This window comes from Bombus flavifrons, chromosome 5, assembly GCF_040668555.2.
Source record: "Bombus flavifrons isolate JBK064 chromosome 5, iyBomFlav1_principal, whole genome shotgun sequence".
NCBI classification, from domain to species: Eukaryota; Metazoa; Arthropoda; class Insecta; order Hymenoptera; family Apidae; genus Bombus; species Bombus flavifrons.
Window position 1 is genome coordinate 9,389,947 of NC_138446.1, and position 25,327 is coordinate 9,415,273.

The 25,327-nt window shown below is 33.8% G+C and overlaps 2 protein-coding genes and 1 long non-coding RNA gene across 8 annotated transcripts; 2 read left to right on the top strand and 1 right to left on the bottom strand.

Annotated features, from left to right (window-relative positions):
* The first annotated feature begins 80 nt into the window (after positions 1-80).
* LOC138180241 (beta-1,3-galactosyltransferase 5) lies at positions 81-9,662 on the top strand. 4 transcript variants are annotated; one of them, XM_069113911.1, is made up of 3 exons: positions 81-753; positions 5,770-6,363; positions 6,719-9,662. In XM_069113911.1, the coding sequence occupies exons 2-3, from the start codon at positions 5,808-5,810 to the stop codon at positions 7,231-7,233; spliced, it is 1,071 nt and encodes a 356-aa protein (XP_068970012.1). In that variant the 5' UTR covers positions 81-753; positions 5,770-5,807; the 3' UTR covers positions 7,234-9,662. The 4 variants fall into 4 exon arrangements, with proteins under 4 accessions (XP_068970012.1, XP_068970011.1, XP_068970014.1 ...); XM_069113910.1 differs by having other exon boundaries at positions 82-760; XM_069113913.1 differs by lacking the exon at positions 81-753 and adding an exon at positions 4,718-4,785.
* Positions 758-3,115, bottom strand: LOC138180243 (uncharacterized). The gene is made up of 3 exons (XR_011173239.1): positions 2,599-3,115; positions 1,044-1,470; positions 758-969 (listed from the first exon to the last, which is right to left on the bottom strand). It is a non-coding gene; the product is annotated as an uncharacterized LOC138180243 (long non-coding RNA).
* Positions 9,663-10,235: 573 nt separating the features above from the next.
* BtbVII (BTB-protein-VII) lies at positions 10,236-24,383 on the top strand. Of its 3 annotated transcripts, none has more exons than XM_069113905.1 (6): positions 10,236-10,807; positions 11,390-11,743; positions 11,843-12,196; positions 12,846-12,975; positions 19,337-19,893; positions 20,678-24,383. In XM_069113905.1, exons 2-6 carry the CDS (start codon positions 11,432-11,434, stop codon positions 20,933-20,935), a joined length of 1,611 nt encoding a protein of 536 aa, XP_068970006.1. In that variant the 5' UTR covers positions 10,236-10,807; positions 11,390-11,431; the 3' UTR covers positions 20,936-24,383. The 3 variants fall into 3 exon arrangements, with proteins under 3 accessions (XP_068970006.1, XP_068970007.1, XP_068970008.1); XM_069113906.1 differs by having other exon boundaries at positions 19,340-19,893; XM_069113907.1 differs by lacking the exons at positions 19,337-19,893; positions 20,678-24,383 and adding an exon at positions 14,453-16,695 and having other exon boundaries at positions 10,252-10,807.
* Positions 24,384-25,327: the final 944 nt, after the last annotated feature.

The window sequence follows — 25,327 nt, forward strand, 5'->3', positions numbered from 1 at the left end:
ATTAGTATACAGCGTGAATAATAGTTTTAATTATACAATTATGCACGGATTAGGATAAGGACACATATAATGTACACGTGTCTTTTTAATACTATGTAGTCGAATACTGACAGATCAAGTGTATTAATACTAGTTCAAAATCATGATCTCTAATAAAAATTATGTCAAGGAAATGAGAGAATCGATAAGGTTTGTCACTTGAATTTCCCGCATTTGACGCGATGCGCAAGGCCGACTGAAGAGGGTGCGCCCAATAGACGGCGCAGAGTCGTAGGGTGGGAACACCGGGTTCACCATCGACTCATGGCTCAAATGGACTTCGCTCTTTGGCCACGGCATCTCACTGTGGGTTTCATATCCTAGCGAATTTTTCTACACATGGTTCGATCTGTCTCAGTCGTATAGAGAGGCATACGATTAAACAAATAAAGAGGAAGGGAAAAATGAAGGGTGTCAGGAAAAAAAGGAACAGAGCTGTTGAACAATCCGAGATATCCACGTTCTGTTGACGTTCACGTAGCTTTTCCTTTCGAGAACGCGCGTTTACGTTTTCTTGGCCCAATAGTGATATGCCAACCGTTAAATACGACGTTGTCGTTAACGTTCATCTAGCATAACCTCAAACTCCCTGTGATTACATTATACTACGCTTCAGCGACGTCGAGGCATTAATGTCAACTGTGCCGAATGTGTAAGACAAGATTTCTAACTGGGCGACAGATGCTGCGAAGTCTTCATTGCTCTTTATCGCACGTAAGTTGTAAGTATAATTTTTCTGCTTTTTTCCGTTGGGTCGGGTCGGGTTACACATTTGCTATTTTTCGGTACTGTGGCATGATGCTTTTGTTTTCGTTTCTCGATAGAAGCGCTTAGGCGATAGTAGTGTTCGAGGATGATGCGTATGTTGCACGATTAGCAAAAGCTTCTTTTTGTTTCATGTACATTCTTATGAGAAAGTGAATTATCACTCTAGAAGAAAACAATATATGTATATTAGAAATTGATTAAATGATATTATAGTAACATAATAAATTATATATTACAGTATATCCTTGTTTTATATATAGGGTGTCCCTATTTTTTCCCGTAAAATGACACCAGCATATTCTAAGAGTAAAAATAAGAGAAAAATGTTATATACACATAGGCTTAAAAATATTTACTTAAAAAATTATAACAAAAACAGTTACGGTTTTCATTATCGATACACTATAAGAGTAGAAGAACAGATAGATAAGAATAGATGTCATTAAAATGGAACTACATAAATCACCAATTTGTTCATATATTCCATTGAACGAGAACTAGTCTGTTATTTTGAATCTTTGTTATAATTTTTTAATAAAGCATATTTGAATTTATGTTTATATAACATTGTTCTCTTATTTTTAATCGTAGAATATGATACTAGCATTTTGCGAAAAGACGTAGAAACATCCTGCATATTCTCATGACAAGAAAGTTGGCTCCCTGAAAAAGATAATATATTAAACGATTTACTTAGAAATTTATATATAGAAGTAATGCGTATATTAATATTGTATAAATTTGACAATTATAATAGAAATATTTAATAATTATATCATACATATTATATTAAAAACGATATATATTAAAAAGATATTTGTCTAGAAATAAAAATTTCGAACATTAAGACTGTTTATAAAAATATTTAAACTTGCGAAATTGATAAGGGAAATTATGTATGTATATTGCTTCATAAATTATCTATCTAATTGTCGAGACCCGAGGTGTGTTACAAGTAACAAGTTTCTCTGTGACTTATTAATGAAGCATGTAAAGCAACCAGCTTTGTAATGTTTCCTTTGTTTCGAGAAAACAGAGATGAGGATCTTTAGGAAACAAAACGTGTTTATACTATAATATTATTTTGCAATACAATAGGTTTCAAACGTTTTCAGAATATCAAAAGTGAAGGTTCTGGAATGTTGATTTTTTCAAAGCACTTTCTAAACGCTGCGTAATTTAGCACGGTTTACAGTAATATGGTGTTTAAATTTGTTCACAAAAATATTTGTAGTAATTTTTCTTTTAATCTCTAAAAGTTACAGATAATTAATAACTTATAAAAAGTTAATTAAAACGTTGGTAATATGAATTTTATTTACTCAACATAAAAATTTTCTGTATTTAAAATAAAAAATTTATGTAATTAAAATAGTAAAGTCAATATAATAATTGTCTGCATTTGTTATGATATCATAAGTGCAGAATTATTTATTTCGAAGTTGGAAATCATGTAATGAAAGCTAATCTCGGGTGAAAGGTTATCACTCGTTATAAGTTACCCTTAACAGTAATCATTTGCATTAAAATTCCTCGAAACAATGAAATATGTAGTACATACATCACACACATACGCGCGCGCGTACACATACAAAGTAATATATATGTGTGTATACATTACTTTAAAAAATAAATAAATAAATAAATAAATATATATATATATTACTCTTTCACATGCACAAAATTATGTTTATCACAATTGACTTATTATTATGTGTATTGATCTCGTTAAATACGAACATTAGTAGCCAAAGAATGGAATTTATATGTAACAAGTCTTTTGGTACTTACACGAATATTTATGTATCGATTAAATAAGTCGTGATGCAATTGCTATGTTCTTTCCTATGCAGCGGAGTGTCCCATATATTTTCCAAGATCTAATGATCTAGGATGTCTATGAAGTAATGAAAGGCTACCAGCCTTATTTTTATATTTCCATATAAAAGAGATAAAAAAATTATTTTGAGTCGCACTGAGTGCATCGAAAATACACTGATTTTATATGAAAAAATAATGTAGAACCTGAACAAGATGTTTTAGGCTTTGAGGATCGTTGAACACTGCCACGTCGACCGAATGGCCGATATATCCATGCGATAAGCGCTGTAATTTTTTGATAAATAGCCGGTGTCACCAGCCATTATTCCTACATTCCTATTATTCCTACATTACAGAAAACAATTCATTAAAGAACGTTATTTTTAGGAACCGGACAAGAATGTCGACAGAAGAGTTTCGAAAATTTTGAACTGGAAAAGATGGCTTCCGAAGGGAAGAATACTTTTTATCTATAAGAAAAATATCGTTATTATCTTTTCATAAAATTTTATATAGTTCAATGATTAAATAATATGTAATAATCTTTGCATTGCATATCGAATACTTGGAAATGAATACCTTTTGAAGTAATTATTGAATGATAAAGGGATGTAAATAAACCGAATGGGAACGTTATTGAGTTGAAGTTCCGAAAGGCCCCGGTAACCTATCGACTCGAAATTTAATGGCGGTGATGGACCCCAAATATAAAATATTAAACATTTTTTAGACATTTAGAAATTTATACATTGAATTCTGTCTATACAGACGTTATTAATACAGCCGTCTTTGCTGTAGTAGTCATCGCCGTTAACTCCTAAGTAGGCGATGATATAGCAGCAATATCCGCCTCAGTATCTATAGGGTGTTTCACGTAAAATAGATTATTGTAACCTCGGCCGCAACAAAAGATGTTTTATATTTTATTTAATTATTCCTTAAAGTGTTTAAGTTATCAAATGCTGGATTAACATTAGTATTAACCTAAGCCAGCTTGAAAACTAAAGCAGAGTGGCGAAATATTTTGCGTATAACTCGAAAACTAAGGCCAACCATTGGTTGCCTCTATAGGAAAAAGTTGTTCAAAATATAAAATTTCTCAACATATTTTGAGATCACCGAAATTAGCAAAGTAGCCTTCCGACAAGAAAAATATATAGCCTAGTCCTAACCGATATTACTCGTACTTTTCTGTATCCATCCGGATAGTATCCGGCACGGTATCCAAAATTACACTAAGTACAGTGTAATCCAATATTTTTTGGCCAGCGAAATTAAGATGTAAATATAACGTAGCTTAAAAAGAAATGGTCGGGTTGTAGGTGGAACACCCCATAGATACTAAAGCCGATATCGCTATTGCATCATCGGCTGCTCGACAGTCGACGGCGATGGTGACGTTATTTCAGTAATGACGCTTACATTAGTAACATCAGTATAGACAAGATTTAATGTACAGTACTGCAAGTTCTGTATCAATACCTCGGAAATATATCAATAAATAAATACCCCAAACTAAAATTTTATATTTGCGGCTCACACTCCCCTGCTCCCCTTTCATCAAGCCCCCTCAAATTTCATATCTATCGGCCACCAGGGCCTTTCGAAACTAAAATTAATCTATACGTTTTTAAACAAATGCTATAACCTCGGAGAAGCTACATTTGAAACATAGACGTTTAAACTGTTCACGGTCATGAGAGGATGGAAATTATTCAAGGGGATAATACCTAACTCGCCTATACCTTCCTGTGCATTATTAACAGAACAAATACAAGATGTGCCAAAAGTTTTTAAGTGAAATTATGGTTATATAGTCATGTATGAGATATCTCTGTCCTTAAACTGTATAAAAATTAAATTGTCTACAGATACAACGAGCAAAACATAATTATATGTTACACAAGTTACACGTAACAAATAATTGGCACATCTTTATCTATAATGATCTCAAATATTAGTTATCACTGATATGGTATCATACAGGACCGCCAACTTATCTACAGATATATACAAACTGTATTTTACATATAGCTAGTTATAACATTTCCTGTGAAAAATCAAAGATAGTTTATCGACGTGAACACCGTGTCAGTCGTCCGTAGGAGATTGTAGAATATACACGTACACTTAAATCGTTCACTTATAATTCATCTGGTATGCACTTTCATTTAGTTTTATTATAGTTTCGCCTCCTTCAAATGTTCAACTGGCCACAAACTCTTTTGCCATTTATCAGTGAATGTTATTAGCGATCTAAGTTCGACGTTAGTTCAAGGTACACCTAAAATATCGATAATTGGCTGTCTTTCATCCAGCTGGACGCATACCAACTCAAAAGTCTACGCGTTTCAACGTTGATTCTTGTTGAATTGATATTTAGGTATTGATCTTTAATTTGTCAACCTCTGGAAAATTAAACAATCTTATTATTTTGTATTATCGCTACTTGTATTGTAATATTCAAGAAATTACCGACTATTAAAAGTATATGAACAAGATGAAATACAATATTGAAGATTATAGCAGTGAGTTTTGACGCACATGTTTTTCACAAACGAAATCACTGCTGTATATACTCCTCAACTTATATACAGCTTGAACCGTCCACTTCAGGAGTTAACGAATTTTTCCGTTATTATCTATGAAAGAAATATTATAGAGCATAAAATCATATTTATATATAATATAAAACTATATGTAACAACTAATATTATGTACAAGATGTTTTAGAAATATATAGTTAGGATCTCTATAGTGTTAACTTGTTCTACTGTATCGTTTGTAACGGAAGAAAATGTTGACAGTGTTCATAATTCTACACGTGGCAACTACGGCGGCTTCGAGAAGTACTTACATTTACTATAACATTTACATATTAATTGATTAATTCTATGTATGATTAGAAAAATTTTGTACTATGAAACTGAAATGTATAGAACCTGATAAAAAAACGCTTCATTGAAAATTTCCAGAACAAGTGCTCACATCTTGAGAAGGAAGAATTTCCTGACCTATAGACTTTTCTTTCATTTTCTTGAAATGTGTAGAAAATACGATACCAAAGTTTGTTCACCTATTTACGAAACACTCTTATCAAAATGAAGAATAAAATCTAACACAAGTGTTTGTCTTCTTCAGCCGGACTTAGACGTGTATGATGTAAGGGACTCGTTAGTATGCTGGATAAGCGGCGACTCCATGCCTCCGGTACGTCGCCTTACACTCTGATTTTCGTGGTCGCCTTGGCACTGACTGGATGCTTCTCCTTCTGGCTTCACATCGACAGCTCCGGTTCACCGACGCCGTACAGCAGCGGCGCGTCGGCACCGGGATATTTGCTAATCCTTCCCGGAAACGTGACGCTCTCCCCGCAACCGTATTTACTGCACGAACTTTCGTTCGGTGACAAATCCACCTTGATCGACATAAAGGACTTCCGGTTCACGATCAACAATGACCCGTGCAACCGGACGCACCCGTTGCTGCTGATGCTGGTTCATTCGGCTCCCGAAAACTTCGTTAAGAGAAACGTGGTCAGGGAGACATGGGGCCAGCAATCTCCGGAGGTGGCGCTCCTCTTCTTCGTTGGCTCGTCTGATGAATATCAGACGATGCTGGAAGAGGAGAATAGAAAATTCAAAGATTTGATACAAGGCAACTTTCTCGATGCCTACAGAAACATGACTTACAAGCATGTGATGGCATTGAAGTGGGCTACGTATCATTGTCCAAGTAAGTTTTTGTAAGATGTTTTGAATAATTCTTTAATCCATTAAATATAGCGGAATTCTTTTCTTTTATTGCCAGATGATATTTCGTTAATTCTTTCATAGCCGATGATAAACGTATGTTTATTATCAGGTATTCTTAAGAAAGATTTCTTAATATTATTAAATATACCTAGAACTTGCAATATCTTCAAACAATGATGGAATTCCAAGATTATTTTGAATATTATTCCAGTAGGAGAAAGTTATGGACAAATCTATAATTGTAAATTTCTGTGATAAATATGAATTTATTACGGAAATATATTCTTTATAAATGTGAATTTTCTGAAAGATGTTCCTTTTCTTTACCGTTTCAGGTGCCAAATATATATTAAAATTAGACGATGATGTTTTTGTTCATATACCTGCCATGTTGGATTTCTTGACGCGTGATCTATCGCCATGGGGAGCCAGACGATTGATCCTATGCGATCTTCTACCCACGGGTACCGTGAAGAGATCCTGGCGTTCCAAATGGAGAGTCTCCCCTCGAGAATATCCTGGCAGACACTATCCTGCGTATTGTGCCGGATGGGCTATACTCTACTCTCCCGATAGCGTATTTCTTTTGTATCGTGAGGCACAGAAAGAACCATATTTCTGGATCGACGATGTTCATATTACCGGGACGTTAGCTAGGAAAGTAAATTTAACACAAACCTCTCTGCATTACTTGGTGCTAACTAACGAGAATATGCAGGACCTTCTATCAAATCCAAATTCTCGTAGGGAGTTTCTGTTCGGACCTCCAAACCTCACTGAAAACGAGATAAGAGCCTTACAGAGCTTGGTCACTAAACCACGGCCTAGCAGCGAAAGCCTAGTGAACTGAAACATTTCGAATGAGCGAAAGACATTTATGCATCTGTGATCATTTTTATTCTCAAGATAATTTTTCAGATAAAAAAGCTTCGTCGCGATTTTAAATTCTTTCTTTTGCCTATCCCCAGTAACCTTTAGATATAAACAAAGGTTAAAAATTAATTCTCAAACGAAATATTTCGATAATTCAATTTTATTAACGATAAGGCAGATGCATAAATCTTTTTCTTATTTAATACGACAAAAAATTTCTCTGATACTTGATATTTTGCACACTTTTCCTGCATTTCAATTCTCTACGGATATAATTCTCTTCGTGAGTGTTCAATTTTTTGCACAGTATTTTTACAGTATTATACTTCGTTGCAAGGGAAATTTTTTCTAAATATCGAATCTTATATTTCGGAATAATATAATATTTTTTTATTGTGGTTGGCTTTTCCATAATGATACTATAAAAGTAATATTATAATTTCTTTCGTAATTTTATATCTGTGTGACGGCTATCTTACGGCTATATTACTTAATCAACGTTTCAATGAAATTCTTAAAAGCGTGTCTGATTTGATGAAGCGCATCACAATCAACGCACAATGATTTGTATATTCCTTGTTTGGTGATGTATATCCGACTAATTTAATTAAAACTATCTGACTAATTAATTAAAAATGATCAAGCGATGCATATCATATTAACATCGCATAATGAAATTTTCCTTTTTGTGAATTAACTGATGCAAAAACAAATGTATTATAATCCCAAGATTATAGGGCCAGAAAACGATCGAGAAATAAAAACAAATTTATAGATATTCAATTCAAAATTTAAGATATCAAATTGTTATATAAAATCTGATTATATGAAATGAGATTATTAGGTACCAATAAGTATAACCCCAAATCAAGGGTCCATTCGCGAGTTAGGAGGGCTTAAAAACTGGAAATTCTTGTTCTTGTAACGCGAATCGTTTATCTAACGATTCGAATGAAATTCTAATTCTCAGCTCCTTGAATGATTAGCGAAAACATGGATCTTGAACGTACACGCACCTTTCTTTCTATCAATTTTCATATTTATCGATAATGCAATATACCTCAGTATACGTATGTACACACACACACATACATATATGTTATGATTACATTCAGTTGGTTTGCTAGGAGAGTAATACAATTGAAAATATTATATTTTTCAAGCAATATGTTTTATATAAAAAATTGCAAATTAAATCCAATTAAAAATTGCAATGAACAATAATATATCTTTCAGGAAATCTATTTAATATAGGTTTCAAATTGGAAATTATTAATTACTTAACTATTTAACAATGAAATCGTTTTATAATTAACGGCAGTGTTTGGAATCTTGTTCATTTATTAGCTTAATCTCCGAATCTGTAGTTTTGGTATTTCCTAAATTCAATTTTAAGCTAATTGATTATGCTCGCGTGTACCTATTTCTTCTAGTTTCATCACCTTGGATGTTTTGCCAGCTAAGTTCTCTTGTTTTGGCTACTGATTCTCTATATTGCATTTGAAATATTCTGAGTTTGTGTAATGTTGCATTATCTCAAGTTCACATTCTATCTTTTGCAACCTTGAGCTCATTTCATTGTTAGTACCCAATTGTATAGTACATAATTCTGTAATTTTAGCAGTTTCTGCTTCTATATGTTTATACAATTATGCAACTTTTTCCTTCCCTGCATTCTTCCATTTACGTTTAGCACCTATAAATAATAAATTACAAGAAAGGTTTTACGTTCTGGGTATATATTATTTGTGTATATTATTTACTACTAGAAAAAGGATTAAAATATTATTTTAAAGTATGTTATTCTTATTAAATATTATATTTTCATCTTAATAAATAAATTTTTTTTATAGAACTAATTTTTTCATTTTAGAAGTAACAATTTCTTAAGTATATCAACCTTCTGGCAAACCGACGATATACATATTTAAATCTCGGTTGTTCTGTCGTTTTCTCTCTTTGTTTCAATCTAGAATACAACGAATACGATTTGCAAAAGAAGCGCATGAATTTCTCTGTAAAATGGCGAGAGAGAGAGAGAGAGAGAGAGAGAGAGAGAGAGAGAGAAAGAGAGAGAGAGAATATATGTGTTAAACGGTAACAATTAATATAATACGCTTCACTGTTGCTGCAATGGAGATCTGTAAATTCTGAATTGTTCTGTATACACTTATAGATATACGTACAAAATGTTGGTGACTATTAGTTAGCAAAGTATCATGTCTATTATTCTCTGATGTGGATTAAACAATCTTTTTCTTATTTATTTAATTTATATTAACTATAGCAGCATTTTCGTCACATTATGTAGAAAAAACCGAACGTTTTCATTGTATATTATCGAACGTGTTTATATAGTAATGGAGTAAAATACTTATAATTTCAATAAACTACGGATTGTTTCAATTGCACGCTATCTATAACCCCAAAAATAATTTTATTCGCTTTTTGAGACATGTCGAATTGTTTCGAATATTAACTTATATGTGACGAAAAATACGAATTACTTCGAACATAATTTAATATTTCGAATTTTTCTAAAAAAATTCAATCTTGTAGTCTTGAGACTTTAAGGATTTCATAAGCCTCGAAAGTTTTAATAATTTTGAAAACTTATGCATACATATCATGGAACTGCGGATTTTTATGCAAGTTCATATTTTTATTAACATAAGTATGGAAATGTAATCTACGTAAAAATGTATTTGATCTGTTAAATATTATAACAAGTACTTCACTTTTAATGTTTTTTATGTTTTTGAATATTACGCGCATTTTGTACATTTTTGTAATTTAAATGTAATTTAAATTTTTGTAACTTCTTATATCTTATTTTCTATATCTTATACGTGTAGTCCCTTATATTATACTTATTATTTAAAATACGTTACTTATAAATAATCTATGATTTCCTAGATTCACGCACTCAAAACTTAAAAATTCAAGAATTTCATCGAATTATGTTTGAAGCTACTCGTATTTTTCCAAGATTAAAAAAACGTCGAATCGCTCCGAAATAAAAATTCAAACGCCCATAAAAACTTGTATTTTCATAATCGTACATACTGTCTTATCATCATTCAAAAATGTACAATTCTTAAAAAAGAGAGAAAAAAAAGAAAAAAATATTTCAAAAGATGCAAGAAACGTAGTTTTTGACAGATCGTCGATAGATGTCACTCTGAGTCGGCCGCTATATTGATCAAGTTAGATTTTCTAAGGACGCACGTTGATAAGATCTCAGTATTTGTCGATTGTATGAGAAATTTACTCACGATATCAACATATCTGTCGGTGTGATTTTTGTGGAGTTTACCGCGCGCCATACGTGATATCTTAATTTTTCGCCTATGACGTCATTTGTGAATTACACAAGCGTCACCGCTCAGTCTGTTGTGGAAAATTTCGTCGAATATATGGCAGCGTCGAGCAAACACTGTTTTTCCTAATAAACACCAAAAACAATCTCGATATCGGAGTGCATCGTGTTCAACAGCGGATACCCTGTTAACCACGATATTATCGTCGAGGAATCCTTGTTCGGACTGAAAGTGAGCAATTTCGCTCTGTCTGCCTTTTATCGCGATCCTCACGAGTCTATATCTATTTGTTGTGTGTTAAGCGATTGTAACCGTATTGTTGAGCAGTCTTTCTTTTGTTTTATCTTCTTAAAAAATCATTTGCGATAAATTTCAACAGTTGCACTAGTAGTTTCTACGTTTTTTTTTAGAAATGACAACTCGCTTACCCTCGACATAAGTTGGTAAATTCGATTCGAGTTTTGTCGTCATCGAGTGGCTCGTTTCAGTTAAATTACGACAGCAGATAAATTGTATTTTCATCGCGAGTTATTTAATAATTTTGTGTTCCACGTAAAGGAAATTATACATTTTGACGAGGGTTTGATGTTTATAATTACTGATATGAACTTTCATCAATAATTTTATTTATCGCAAGCTTTTTGTTTTCTTTGTTTTTATCTTTGTGGAGGATGATAGAAATTTATTCAACATTGTTTGCCGTTTATTTCTGGAAATCTCGTGAAATGAATTTTGTTAATGATATATGATATGGGTATTATTTCACATTTATATATTTCATTATGGGTAAATAAGAGAACAATGATTTTACAGATATAGTTACAGTGTTTGGAAGTTATTCGACTATTTGCTGTGATGTCGATGCAACAGTTCTGTTTGCGGTGGAACAATCATCAACCAAATTTCATTTCGGTGTTTTCAAATTTGTTGAACAATGAGACTTTGGTGGATGTGACATTAGCTGCTGAAGGCAGACACCTTCAGGCACACAAAGTTGTTTTGTCTGCATGCAGCACATATTTTCAGTCATTGTTTACTGTAAATCCGTGTCAACATCCAATCGTCATATTAAAGGATGTAAAATTCTCTGACTTAAAAATCATGGTTGACTTTATGTACTACGGTGAAGTAAACATATCACAGGATCAGTTACCATCTATCATAAAGGTATTTTGAAACACTTTAGAATTTATTTTGGTATCATTTATATTTATTACAGTAGTAATAATGTAATTTGGTATAATTTTCCTTGCATTTTTTTTATAGACTGCAGAGAGTTTAAAAATAAAAGGACTTGCAGAAATGCATACTGCTTCTTTAACCAAGTGGCCAAGTGGTAGTAGTGAACCTGGAGGAGGAGATCGTGGGGAATCTTGTTCACCTAGCCCTTCTCCATTATCACCATCCTTTCGCAGAAAGAGATTAAGGAAATCATCGACAGGATCAACATCTGGATCTGGTGAGAAACCAGAAGAAATGAATGAAATCACTTTAGTTGCCACTAATATTGTAAAACCAGAACCGTTGATAGTTTCACAAGAAGGTAGCGAAAGTCTAAGAAGACCTGTTAATACTAGTACTGAATCTCAAGGAAGTATTGATGAAGATCAAATATCAATCGTAAGTATATTTGTTTAACATATTCATTGCAATGCATATTTATATAGACTTTCCGTTCACGTCACTTATGTCCCCACTTCTTATAAGCGCCACGAAATACAAAGCAAAGATGGAAGCGCACGACAAACTAGACGACAATGCAAAAAATGCTATGAAGAAAATGTGAAGAAATTTGGTCGAGAATTTGCAAAAAATCGCACAAAAAAAGTAACCACATTCTGTGGAGATTGTACTAGTAACCCTTATTATTGCTTGCCGTGTTTTAATGCGGTTCATCGCAATATGCCCATGTAATCATTTGAAAATTGTTCATGAATAAAACAATGTTACATTGTCTACCAATGCACCTTGTTTATTATGCTTTCTTAGTACTATTAAAAACTAATATTAATCTTAGGAATGTATAAGTAACAATGTATTATACATATTTTAAAATAATTTAAAGAATCTCCGATCTTCGGAGACGTAAATGGAAAGCTCAGTGACGATTACCGGTGATCGTCATGGTATTGAATGTATTAAATATTATTATTCCTAAAGTATTTATATATAAAAAGAACATAAAATATTATGTTTATTAATTGATATATTAATATTATAGTTAATTGTTATATAACGTATTAAAACATAAAACTGTCATTCATTTCAGATGAGTAACATGGAGAATAGTTCGGCAACAACTCCCGCACAAAGTGATGGCTCAATACAAGATGTGAGTCAACAGTCAGGAGGAAATGTTGCACAGAGTACAGTTTCTTCACAACCACCCGCACATCAAGGTAAGTAACTTTCCTTAATGTGTGCAATTAGTTTGAGATTATTTTAGGATATTTGATATAGATTTGTATATTTAAATATTTATAACATATATTGTAAAATAATATAAGAAGAAACTTTATGACTTTCAAATATATTCAATAAAAAAATACTTGAAGTTTATCATAAGCGGTAATTCTAGAAAATATTAGGAATAGTTTTTGTATATACAATATAAGTAGAATATACGATATAGATTATTTTAATTAATTACATGTAAAGATATATATCTTAAAAATTAAGGCCATTATTAATAATTAGATTTTACAGATTGTCCGAAAGAAAAATTGCTTATATTTCAAATACTGTTTCAATTTTTACCAAATATATGTACATATATTTGGTAACTCTGTTCTTTATTTATGCACAAGCGGCAATAATTCAATTTTAAATATGCATGATGTATCTGTCTCTCGCACAAATATCTTAGTAGTTTAGTAGCGAAACACAATCTATAGCGAACGTGGTGGGTATCGAAATTGCATGCGAACAAATGATACTTACACACATTATATGCTGGCACAGATGCGTTTAAATGTACTGCACAAGGAAAATCAACAGACGTTTGACATGAAAATAGAGCGAAAGTTGAGAGGAAAAAAAAATCATAATTAGTAGTGCAAATTTCTATAAGGCTAGTCTCATTCATGAAATTCATCATGGTACACAGATACATAGCACACAATGTATAATGTTCTTTTAGAGGACAGTAAAATCGGGCCTTAAACATTGTTGAGTGTGTATGTGTGCCTTACTCTGTCCTTTAATTCATGTAATAAAAAGCTGGACACATTTTCCTATATCAAAAATATGTATGACAAATGTGCTTTAAAATGTATCTGTGCCATGCCACGATATTCTATTCTTAATATTCCCATATGTATACCATTATTTCTACACAAATTTTTACAAATATATTTCCATTCTTTTCTGCTTACAGCTTAGCATCTTTATTTTATTTTCCTACACACATAGTAGTATAAAGCAATACATTTCATTTCAATTAGATATCTTCTTCCGATTCTATAGTCTAATTACTACGATTAAGCCAATTATTGCCGAATTGCCTATTTTATTTGTTATTATCATACGAACACATTACCGCTACCAGGTTTCGATATATTTATATCTATCTATCTATATATATATGTAAACAATACATTTTTAATAATCACGATTTTATTATACTACACGAATATTTAATTTCTTTTTGCCTATTAAAGATCCTTATTTATTCGATTTCTAAATATTCCATTTGAAAAGGCAACACACGTCTCATAAGTATTATATATAATATATACATATAATATATTATATATATATATAATATACACCTATAATTAGTATTTATCTTTGCGCCAATATGAAAACATACATACTGCCATTAACGAAATAATATTCCTGTGCTCTGACCAAAGTATGAACCGGTCTGTTCCACAGGATTGCAATGGACTATTATGGAGCATACATATCCACGTTTCGCTCTGTCCTCGTGTCAAACGAATCTGTCGATCCAAGCGTCATCAGCTTTTACCACGCCCGAAATAACAGCTTCTTCGACCATCAGCGATCAGTACTCTGGTACCAGCACGACTGGTTCCAGTTGCGCCCTGACGAATTATCCGAACTCCTCGCACGGGACATTGCAGCACGCATCGTCAAGTGGCCCATCACCGTCGGCACAGTGCCCGAGTAACTGCCAGAGTCCTTGCGCCAGTCCGCAGACCGCAATTAAAAGGAAACGATCGACAAATCCTCAAGCAGACGAGAATTTTATCAGGGCGTTAGACGCCGTTCGATACGGCGGTATAGGGTTCTGTAAAGCAGCCAGGATGTTCGGCGTGAACAATCGAACACTTTGGCTGGAATACAAAAAGCGTGGTTACCCAAACAATCGACCGAGCTTGAAATCGAGGGTCAAGCAAGAAGTGAATTCCTCACCACCGCCAGCCCCGTCGGCGCAGCCGGTTAATTCGCAGAGTCCTACGCCCATGGGCCCTCCCACCACCCCACACAGTACACACAATACCCACAGCACGCATACCATGCTAACCACTCATAGTCCTCATACGATGTTAAGTGGTTACATCGATAGCAGGCATACGGATTACGCATTGCCCAGCACTACAATGCCAATCAATTTACACGGCGTTAACTATAACGCGATGTGAGCCACTGGCTATGACACGCCGATACCAACGGTCACTTGTATAGACGAGCTTGAAAAGTATTAAATACCGAACAAGCGTGTGGAGGAAGAATTTTAGATCGGCAATACTCATCCGAAAGAGAATGCGTATTCTCTCGTTAAATGAAGAGAAACGATACAGTTTTAGATATTTTCTTTGCCTAGTTCATACGTATCTATAAAAGTGCTTTTCGACTAACGCAATGATCTCGAACAACTGAAAACGTCAGTATATCATAGTTTATACACTACAGATTTTTTACATTATGAATACATGTATATTATAATGGAAAATGTTGTCGCTGGAGCTCGTTGACTTGTAATTCTTAACAATTGTACATATTTCTTTCCTGGCTGGTTCAATCCTAGAAAGAAGCGGAAATCTTGTCACTGATTTGAAAAAACAGGATTGTGTAAGAGCTAAATAAATAATTTCATCAGATACTCGTTGGAATCAATTAGAATAATAAATTGTGAGTGAACGAGTTCAGAGTGGACGACGGCAACTCTTTCTCATCGAGCACCGGAAGTTCCGGCGAAGGGTAAAGAAAAAAGAAAACAAATTCTGGAACAGGTTCCTTTAGTTTAAATCGTATGTTTTGAAATTTGAATTACACACGAATGTGATAGTGCAGGAACGACCATATGCTGAAAGCATATATTTGCTAGTTTGTAATTTCAGATATTTATGGACGAACTATTGAAGATTTTTTAATTTCACGTTTTTATCGATGCACGATCGGTCTTCACGCGAATATCGATATAATCTAAAGTTGGTGGAATAATCTTACGCAGATACGTCGGAATTATTTCGCTTTCTATCAACTTTAGCCTGTACCATGCCGCGACATTTTTGTACATAGTGAATAAAAGTAGCGATAGTGAAACATAGATCAAGAATATATAAAAAATACGTAGTTAATACATTCTACGGAATTAACGACTTATCTACGAGCGAGAAGTGAAACGCAATGCGTCGTCAATACATGTATTACAAATAATTTGTAATCGTTGAAAATGAGTATACATTTTCTGACGGATCATAATTATCTGTAAAGAATATCTAAACTCGTTTATATTTTTTGTAACGAGTATAACAGCTTTTGTGAAGGTTGCACTGTTTAAAAGAATTTGTTCAAAATTTTCGACGGATTATTCCGCGTAAAAAATTCTATTATACAGGGTGTTTCATAAAATACATAATTGTAAGGTTAATTCAATTACGAAGTGAAGAAAATGTCTGTGAATCCTGGTGATTCAGTCGAAAAAGTAGTTTACCGCTGTATCTGCGATATCATGTAACATTTCATTCAAATATAATTCTCGTTGTTTTTGCAATACTGTAATGTCACAATAATTGCCAGAAAATCAGGTGACACGGCCTGCAATTATCGTTTATTTGCGGGACTTGATCCTAAGTATAGATACGGATGCGTTGTTTTGTCGAATGTAGAGGGCGATAATGTGAGTGACAGAGGAAGAAAAGAAAAAGAAAGAAACATATCTATTGGTTTAAAGTTACATAATACTAGCGCAACGATGAAATATTTTTATCTTTAATTTTTTATGAGTAAAACTTCTATTAATTATCAGGTTTTTCTGACTGGAATCAGATCAAATACAATACAATTTAAAACATATGTATTTATTTAATGGCATTAACTTATATTTTTTCGCGCATTAAATATCTATATAAAAAAGATTTTAAATATTTCGTATATGTTTTCTTAATCAGAAAAAAACTTATAAATACGTTAGTAAAAATTCGATTTTCAAAAAATCAGAGATTAACAATTGCCATTGTTAAATTAGTATTGTTTCGTAGAAATTTGCATTCGGATCAAATTACACTACACTTAGTCGTCGAACTTAGCGGTATGTGTCAAAGGAAACGCCAGCACCTGTTAAGGAGGGTTATCGCCCCCAGTGGTGGGGATGACTTTCATGCAATTGGGAGGAATATCGCGTCTGGTAATCATTAAAACATTGCTGTATATCGAATGAGACATTTTATAGCACACCCTGTACATAGAGGCTGCAGGCTACAGGGTATAGTAGCACGATTATTAGCGTGCAGGATCACTTTAGTACAAATACTGTGAAGTTCTTGTACTGTATTTCGTTTTAACCGAAAATCAGGTAATTTTTTAACGTATTCGAATTGTTCTTCGATATTTACGAAGGATTAAATGTACAATTTAATTGTATTCAATTTCATCAAAATTTATCGCAATTTTCATTGGTAAATTCTGTTTTTTTTTTTTTAACTATGTAATTAATATATAATATCAATATATATATTATTTACATGCATAGTTCCGATTGATTTAGGATGTTGTAACCTATAAGTGCTAATTAAGTGCAATATCCGCGGGAACAAACGTTTTCCTGATTAACTCGTCGATCTGTTAACGTACAATTACATGTATAACCTAAAGAGCAAAAGAAAAGAGGAAGGGAATACAAGAAAGTAATGCATGTATTGAAAAATAGAAATGCGTACGATGTGACAACTTATCATTGATGGTTCGAGAATTTTTTTCAATTTTCTTGGAGAAATGATTTTAGTTAATGTTAATATTCGATTTTTTAGTTCCTTTTACTACGAAAACTTACGATATTTTTTAAAATAGGCAAGGATTAAAGTTTCTCGACAAAATTAATTGTATAATAATTTTCCTCGTTTTATGTTTAAATAGGAAGAGAGAATGATCTATAAGTGTTCCATTGAAGGGAGAAAATATTATATTACGACGCTAGAATTAAAACGAATACTATCTTCTTGTTTAGCATTTAAATAGACGCAAATGAATTTTAACGACAATGTACATAACACAATTTTTTTGTTTATATGTACGAACGAGTACTATCACTCATTTTTGCGTACTTGGCATTTAATAGAGTTGGAGATCCACGTTTTTAACTCGTACATGAACTAAATAACGAAAGATTTGCAAAAGATTTTTGCAAATTTTTGTTCCTCTGTCTTCGTTTCTATAAATTAGGCTAATAATGAAAATATCAATTCACAAAGTAATTGCATTGTAAAATAGTTGAATTGTAAAATGTACGTAGGAACCGAAATTTTTTCCCGAAATTTTTACATCGATGACATGAAATCTCAATGAAATCTTTAGCGAAAATCGAGCGCGTTTCGCTGTTTCCTGTTTTCGTTCCGAACGTCTGTACAAAACGATAGATGAATATAGAATGTTAAAGAAATGTTGATCGTAATGTACACTATCTTAAACATTGATACTTCGTAAAAAAAAAAGGAAAACAGAATAAATAAGTGAGGTGTAAAAAAAAGCAATTAGTTTAAAATCGGTACCGAATTTTATATGCAGAGAGTCGAGTTTTGATGTGTCAATGTTATTGTATAACGCCTTTAATAAATCACGTGAAGGAAGAACGAATTAAAAGTTGTTTCTGGCCAGGTTTACGACTCTGTTCACGTAAGATATCCGTTTTTTAGATCTTTATTTATGTAGCGACTTTCCTATATAAAAAATAAACTTTTTTATTTACGAACTACCATCTAACTCTTCCAGCAGGAAATATCTGTGCCCGCATATTAATGAAATTTTGTCGTTTGCATACACGAAGAGCACGTTTTAACCACTATCACCTAATTGTGAGTGTTGAGTAGTTTCAGCGCTATAGTTTGTTCAAAATTAATTTAATTACTCATGGTCATTGAATTCTCTCATTCCTCTCATGATCTTGTATATCGTTTATATACAACTTTATTGATAAATAATATTTATTAGTTTCTATATTTGCAGCAAAATTGTATATATCTATTACGGTACGTTTTATCAAACTGTTCATAAAATATTTTTAGAAACACAAAACATCGAGTCTTTCTTATCTATTTTAGTTTAATTAGACTATCCTCAGCAGGAAGTTAGATAATAAAATTATAATTATGATGGACAAACTATAGTACTCAGCCAATTACTAATTACTAAATAAATCGCCACAATTACCGCATTTAATAAATTATCCCCTCCTCCGCGTATAAAACATCATGGACGCTTTAAAAAAAAAATTGAAAAGACTTTGTTTTAAGTGTCCACTTTCATCCATGTCACCTCTAATCTCAACTTCTAACATCGTTTTCCTTTCCGTTCCAGTAGTCTGTAAGCAGGTAGGCCCGAAGAGGTGTCGTCTGTTGCGTCAGCCCCGGGTGAAGAAGGAATCGAATCATTTGTCGCCAGACAGCGAGACATCTTCACCTCATATCGTCTCGTCTTCTATCTATATGACGGCGCCGACGTTGAACCTGCCACAGACGTCGAGGAGCTGGGAGGAAACGAGAATCTCGTCGCCACCGCAACCGATTCTGGTGAACCAGCCTAGTCTGTTGACGGTGACCACCTCGACGAACCTGTTGACCGTGCCTCAGCCATCCTATTTGATGAAGCAACACTCTCATCCGCTCTTGTCTAGTCAGCAACAATCCAGCAGTGGGAATTACTGGATACACAGGCAACACTCGAACCCAGAGTTCCCCAGGAGGACCACCAGTCCATCGATCGTTGTGGAACCGGCGCCTGTTGTTAAAACGGAAGAGGAAATCAAAGAGGAACCAACTATCGCTACAACTACTACGGAGACTACCGCAGGGTCCACATCATCTGGCTTGAGGGTGAAAACCACGGAACTTAGGCGGAGTTCCTCATCTCCACAAGTATGGTATATTTAATAGTAGAATGCGGATGTTTATGCACTTACGAAGGATTTAAAAGCGCACACATATAGATTGTTCAAAGTAGAATACGTACTTGATACGATGCATAGCGAGCGAAACAAATTTCTCTGTAAGTTGGATTTCCTTAGTTGTGCTTATAAAGCTATGAAGCATAAACATTCGCAGTTCAGTTGTTAGGTGATAGCATTGGGATTTAAGCGTTAGAGTGTACAGACGATCAATGATAATGTTGATATTTCAAGATTCTCGACGAAAATGTAGTTTATCAATAAATATTGACGGTATTGTATTGACGATATGTATCGATCCTCTCAGTTGAGAAGCTTGAAATATTAACGATATATGTTGATCGTTCGAGGGTATCCTAAGGTTGCGACGTTTAGAGAGAAACAGTTTGGTAAAACTATGGCTTATTAAACGAAGAGGACTTGTATAAATAGTTTCAAGAAAAATATATTATTTATACTACGAAATATTTTCTGAGAAGATACTTTGGTTACTTTTAGTTGAAGATTTGTAATGTTTATTTATTTGTATTTATTCTATTCTATCATTGTCATATTAATGTATTGAGTTATTGAAAAATTGGACCTCCTTGGAACGTATATGTATGATTTATGGCTTAAGTGAGAAGAATTTTAATTCAAATAGAAATTCTTCATTTACATGTTCCAAGGGGATGATTTTCATTGGCAGGCGTCTATAGACAAAATGTTAGAGCAATTATGAAACTAATTGATAAAAAAGTATAAATTTGTTACAGACGACGGGCAGGGAATCTCGAGAGAATACAGGAGACCTACGATTCGGTCACTGTCCAGTGTTACGGCCAGGGCCAGCTCTGGGTTGCAAGCACTGCTGGAACACGATAGACGCCCACGGGAGGACACTTCGAAGGAAAACGAAGTATCATTGTCCGGAATGTCAAGCCAACCTCTGCATCGTTCCCTGTTTCCAAGACTACCACGAGCAACGACGAGAGTTGAAGCTGAAACCTTTGCCGAAAACCAGTTCAGTTTAACGCGTTTACGTCTGTAAATTCGGGTTTTCGAATCGTACACGTCAATTTTGAGTGTGTTTTAACAAGAATCACAAATTGAATAAAAGTTCTTCGATTTGTGATTCACAATCACCGAATTAAGTTTTGTCCCTTCGTCGAGGTTCAGTTACGTCTTTGTATATATCGATACACCTCGTTTTACGATTTTTGTGAACCTTGACGATGGAAGTACCATGGGAAGTTAACTATTGATGGTTTAAAAGAACCTGAAGGAACTGGAATAACAAGTCATTTTTGTCCATTGTTTTGTGCATTGTCGTTTGCCTTGTCAGACGATATTTGGAGATGAAAGCAAAGAAGAAGAATTGAAAACGAAAGTTCCTAAGGATATTATTAGGACGACACGGGCAGTTGTAAATTAATTAGGAGCGAGAGTTTTGATAATCATTTGTGCTATTAGATATTAAAAGGACTGGGATGTTATTTAAGATTCTCTGATTTATTTTCAACTTATTTTCAATAGGAAAAATAAGTTCTAATCTAATTTATAAGTGAAATTGAATTTATTGTTACTCTTGTTACTGACTTCAGAAATTTTATGCATAATTTTCGACTGGGAAATATATGCATTAATAGTTTCACTGTTTTATCTAATCTAGAACAATTTTTATTTCTGGCGATAGACATTTGAGGGAACTAATTTACTAAAAAAAAAAAAGTCCACGTTTCCTTATCAATCGTATAATTAAAGAAACTATTTTTCTTGGGTAATTTGACAAACAGGAAGATACGATGGAAGTCTTCACTAGGATAATGAGACATTAGTTCTGAATTTTTGTGACTTGTTGCATACTAAGAACATACAAGGAAAAGATAGATTCTACTTGAGAAGTAGAAATAGTACTTAATCGACGTGCACTTAATTAAGTCCAATTAACACGGATTAAACTGAGACTTGATCAGACCAACAGTTAATACCCCATCAAGTTCAATTAATTTTAACTTGAACACATCCCAATCCAACTTTAATATAAAGAACTTAACCGTGGGCTTATGGGATCCAGCAAAAAGAAACTCAAGCTTAACTCATGGAAGATCAAGCCAAGCTACCTGAATTTTAATCTGATCTATCACAAACACACGTGCAGCTCTACAAATCTCAACCCACACGGTTTATTCGATTCGACATTTCAAATCATTTGAGATTTATCTAATTAATTCAAATCTAAATTTCTCCTTTAACAGACCAGAAAATTAACGATCGAAGTAGATTGTCATTTGGAAAGAACAACATCGTCCAATGATCGCTCCTGCAATGACGCACGTGTTGCGTCATCGAGAGACTCTATCTACTGGCAACGTTCGTCCACAGATCTCTTAATTAAAAATTGTATTGCTCGTTTCACGACATGCGTCTAAGAATTTCCTCAGGAAGTAAACAGAGTATGTTTAGACGGAAGATATCTGTGAGGCTTGGAACAGCAGGAGACGCGGCTTTGACGACGCCGAGCGTCGCAAATATTAACACGAAGGAACGATGGTTTTACGTCCGGGAATTGAAACGAAGCCACGGTAGAATCCTGTTAGAGCAGCGTCCTGCTTTTTCTCCAAGAATATCCAGGTATTTGCCTATCCTTTTCCTCCTCGCTTTTGTACTCTGTCGTACCTTCTTCATTGCATCAGAAATTGTCCTCTACTGTGTCTCGTGAGAAAGAGAAACGCCTGGGTATAATTGTGAATTATACGTTAAATTATAATTGTGTAATTTATACCATATCGTATATAATTAATCTAAGGGATGAGTTTCAAGGACAACAGTTGTTCGCTATTTAATTATACGTTAATTGTCGTTCTTTCGTGAACTCGAGAGAAACCCGACGTCGTTCTCCTAGAACTTCTAAGTTGATTAGAAGTGTACAGGCTGTTTCATATAAGCAGAACGAATCACATAGATTCTTCAAAGGGAGAGGAAATATTGCGAAGTAAGAATCGAAGAAACGATTTTTATATAAGGTTCTGGTTATTTGAAACACTCTGTATTTTTGCATAAATACTCACTGCTGTAGCCTGTTTATGAGCAACTGGTTACTCAAGGCCGTTTGACCATGTCGAATATTCAATTAAATATACAATCAATTAATTGTATTGTCTCTTTCTTATTTTAAAAACGAGAGAAAAAGAGCAAATTTTGTAACAAAGTCGACATTTGTATAATCATTTGGATACACATATACATACAAATATAAATGTTATATATATATATATATAATGTGCAATACAAATACTTATAAAAACAAGTAAATAAAACACGAGTACTTAAAAAAAAGTAAGCAAATAAAAATACACGTACCATTTGCTTGCTCTGTTTAAAAATTATACACTGATCTTAATTAAAATTGTACGCGGTGATGACTATGGGACCTGAATAGATAAACAGGCTACAGCTTGTTTCTACCGATTAATTTATTCGTGGTCGTGTAAGTAACTTGATGGCTTAATTGTACATATGTACTTCTGTCGACTTCCGGTTCCAAGGGAACTTTATACATTGATATTCGCGAAACAGTCGGATCTGATCGTTTTGATATTAAAGGGAGGTCTGCGTGCTGGCTCTCGTGTCGCAGATCTCCAACGAGCCCTCGTTTCCAGTGAAACGTGTATTTTCTGCATTTATTCGAAGAACTTTTTGTAGGATAACAAAACGGAAGAATCGATTGGTTGCTTCGACAAAAAGCAACGGAATCGTCGTGTTCGTCGAGAGAAAAAGAAAAACGCGAGAGGAAGAAACAGAGAGTATAGTTTTCTACGAACGAAGGAGAGGAAGGAGTCGTGTCTTTAAAACCTTTGAACCTTTGCTGAAAATGAAATATTTTGCAGCCGTTTGCAGAAGTTCTATTATATTAGATACATATAATATGTATAGAGATATATTTGTTACAAAAATGAAAGACGCGGCACGTGACTTCGTGTTGTCGCGAAAGAAACGTGCATAAAACGAGAGTGTGCGCGCGTGTGTGCATCGTATGCAATTTTGTCCGGAGAAACGAATATTTTCGATTCGATGTACGAGAATGAGTGCGTTAAGTTTGTTTTAAGAAAGACACCGTAATATAAATTGGAGGACGGATATCGAGGAAATATTTCGTTCTTCCGTTTGGAAGAATCTTTTTTGTTTTTAATGGATACACCCTGTCGCTTGTTAAGACAGAAAGAAAGAGCTTGGTACAAGAGAAAATGTATTTTTCAGCCTGTTTAAGGACGCGTTACGATATTCTACGTTCTGCAATCACAAAGATGTCTCGCGCACTATACAAAGTAAAATATAAGACGTCAGAGAATGTAGCATACGTGCAATATATTTTTTCTCGGCATCACGAGTATATTATGCGCAGTTGTATCGATTAAGTATATTTTATGTAAAACTAGCGACGTAAGTTCGTAAGTTAAAAATAAAAAGAATGTGATCCAACACGGCTGTAGTGACAGTTATGGAAATACGTATCGTCGTCTTTTCTGTTTATTACGAAGATATGATCGTGATACGGTTTCGAGACAGGATTAAGTTCTGGTATCTTTTTTATTGTTTTATCTGGATGCAAATTAAACGAATAGATTTGCACATACATGTTTATTAATGGATCTTTAATGGACTTTTTTGTACGACTTCCAAGGAAATGAATTCTCTTTCGCGACTGTCGAGATTATGCAAAGATCAGTCAAGAATTTGCTTCATTCTACGAGTTAAAGTTTAAAGTCCTGAGACTACCGAGCATTCGAAACTTGGAAAACTCCCTGGAAGTTTTCGCAAAATACCCAAGATCATTAAGCACAAATTTTTCAAATTGCACAATTTCGACCAAACGTTTGGAAAAACGAAACACAATCGCACACTTATCCATTTTCATCCTTCTCCGAGTTGAAGATCGACTTACCTCCAAGACACCAAGCATTCAAAAATTCAAGAAAATCGAGTCTCCATAGGAGTGTAGAAAATTCTACAAATTCTTAAGACTACCAAACATAAGTTCCGTAAAATTGCAACTTTCACCTGAGGATAACACGAGGCTCCGCATTCGAAACCACTTTCGTCCAATAATCAGGCATTCGTACATTAGCACAACGTGTGATTTGAAACCACCGTTGATCGTGTTCTCGTGTTGTAAACCAGTAGCCACCTTTTTACAAAAATCCTATTCAAACTCAAGGCTACCAAACATAAATTCTCCAAAGCTGGAACTTTCTACTCGAGTTGAATGTCACGGTGATCATCGATGACGCACGTGTTACTAGCAACAAGTCTCTTACGACGATGAAAATTAGGCAGATTTCACCGACTGAAGAATTTCTAAAAACGAATGGTTTAATAAAAACACAATAAAACGTAACACAGTATAATGTTTTGCGAAATTGAAT

Coding starts and splice junctions, on each gene's coding strand:
- LOC138180241 (XM_069113911.1), top strand. CDS start 5,808: ATGCTGGATAAGCGGCGACTCCATGCCTCCGGTACGTCGCCTTACACT. Junction 6,364..6,718: donor GGCTACGTATCATTGTCCAA/GTAAGTTTTTGT, acceptor TTACCGTTTCAG/GTGCCAAATATATATTAAAA.
- BtbVII (XM_069113905.1), top strand. CDS start 11,432: ATGTCGATGCAACAGTTCTGTTTGCGGTGGAACAATCATCAACCAAAT. Junction 12,197..12,845: donor ATGAAGATCAAATATCAATC/GTAAGTATATTT, acceptor CATTCATTTCAG/ATGAGTAACATGGAGAATAG. Junction 12,976..19,336: donor ACAACCACCCGCACATCAAG/GTAAGTAACTTT, acceptor TTTCCGTTCCAG/TAGTCTGTAAGCAGGTAGGC.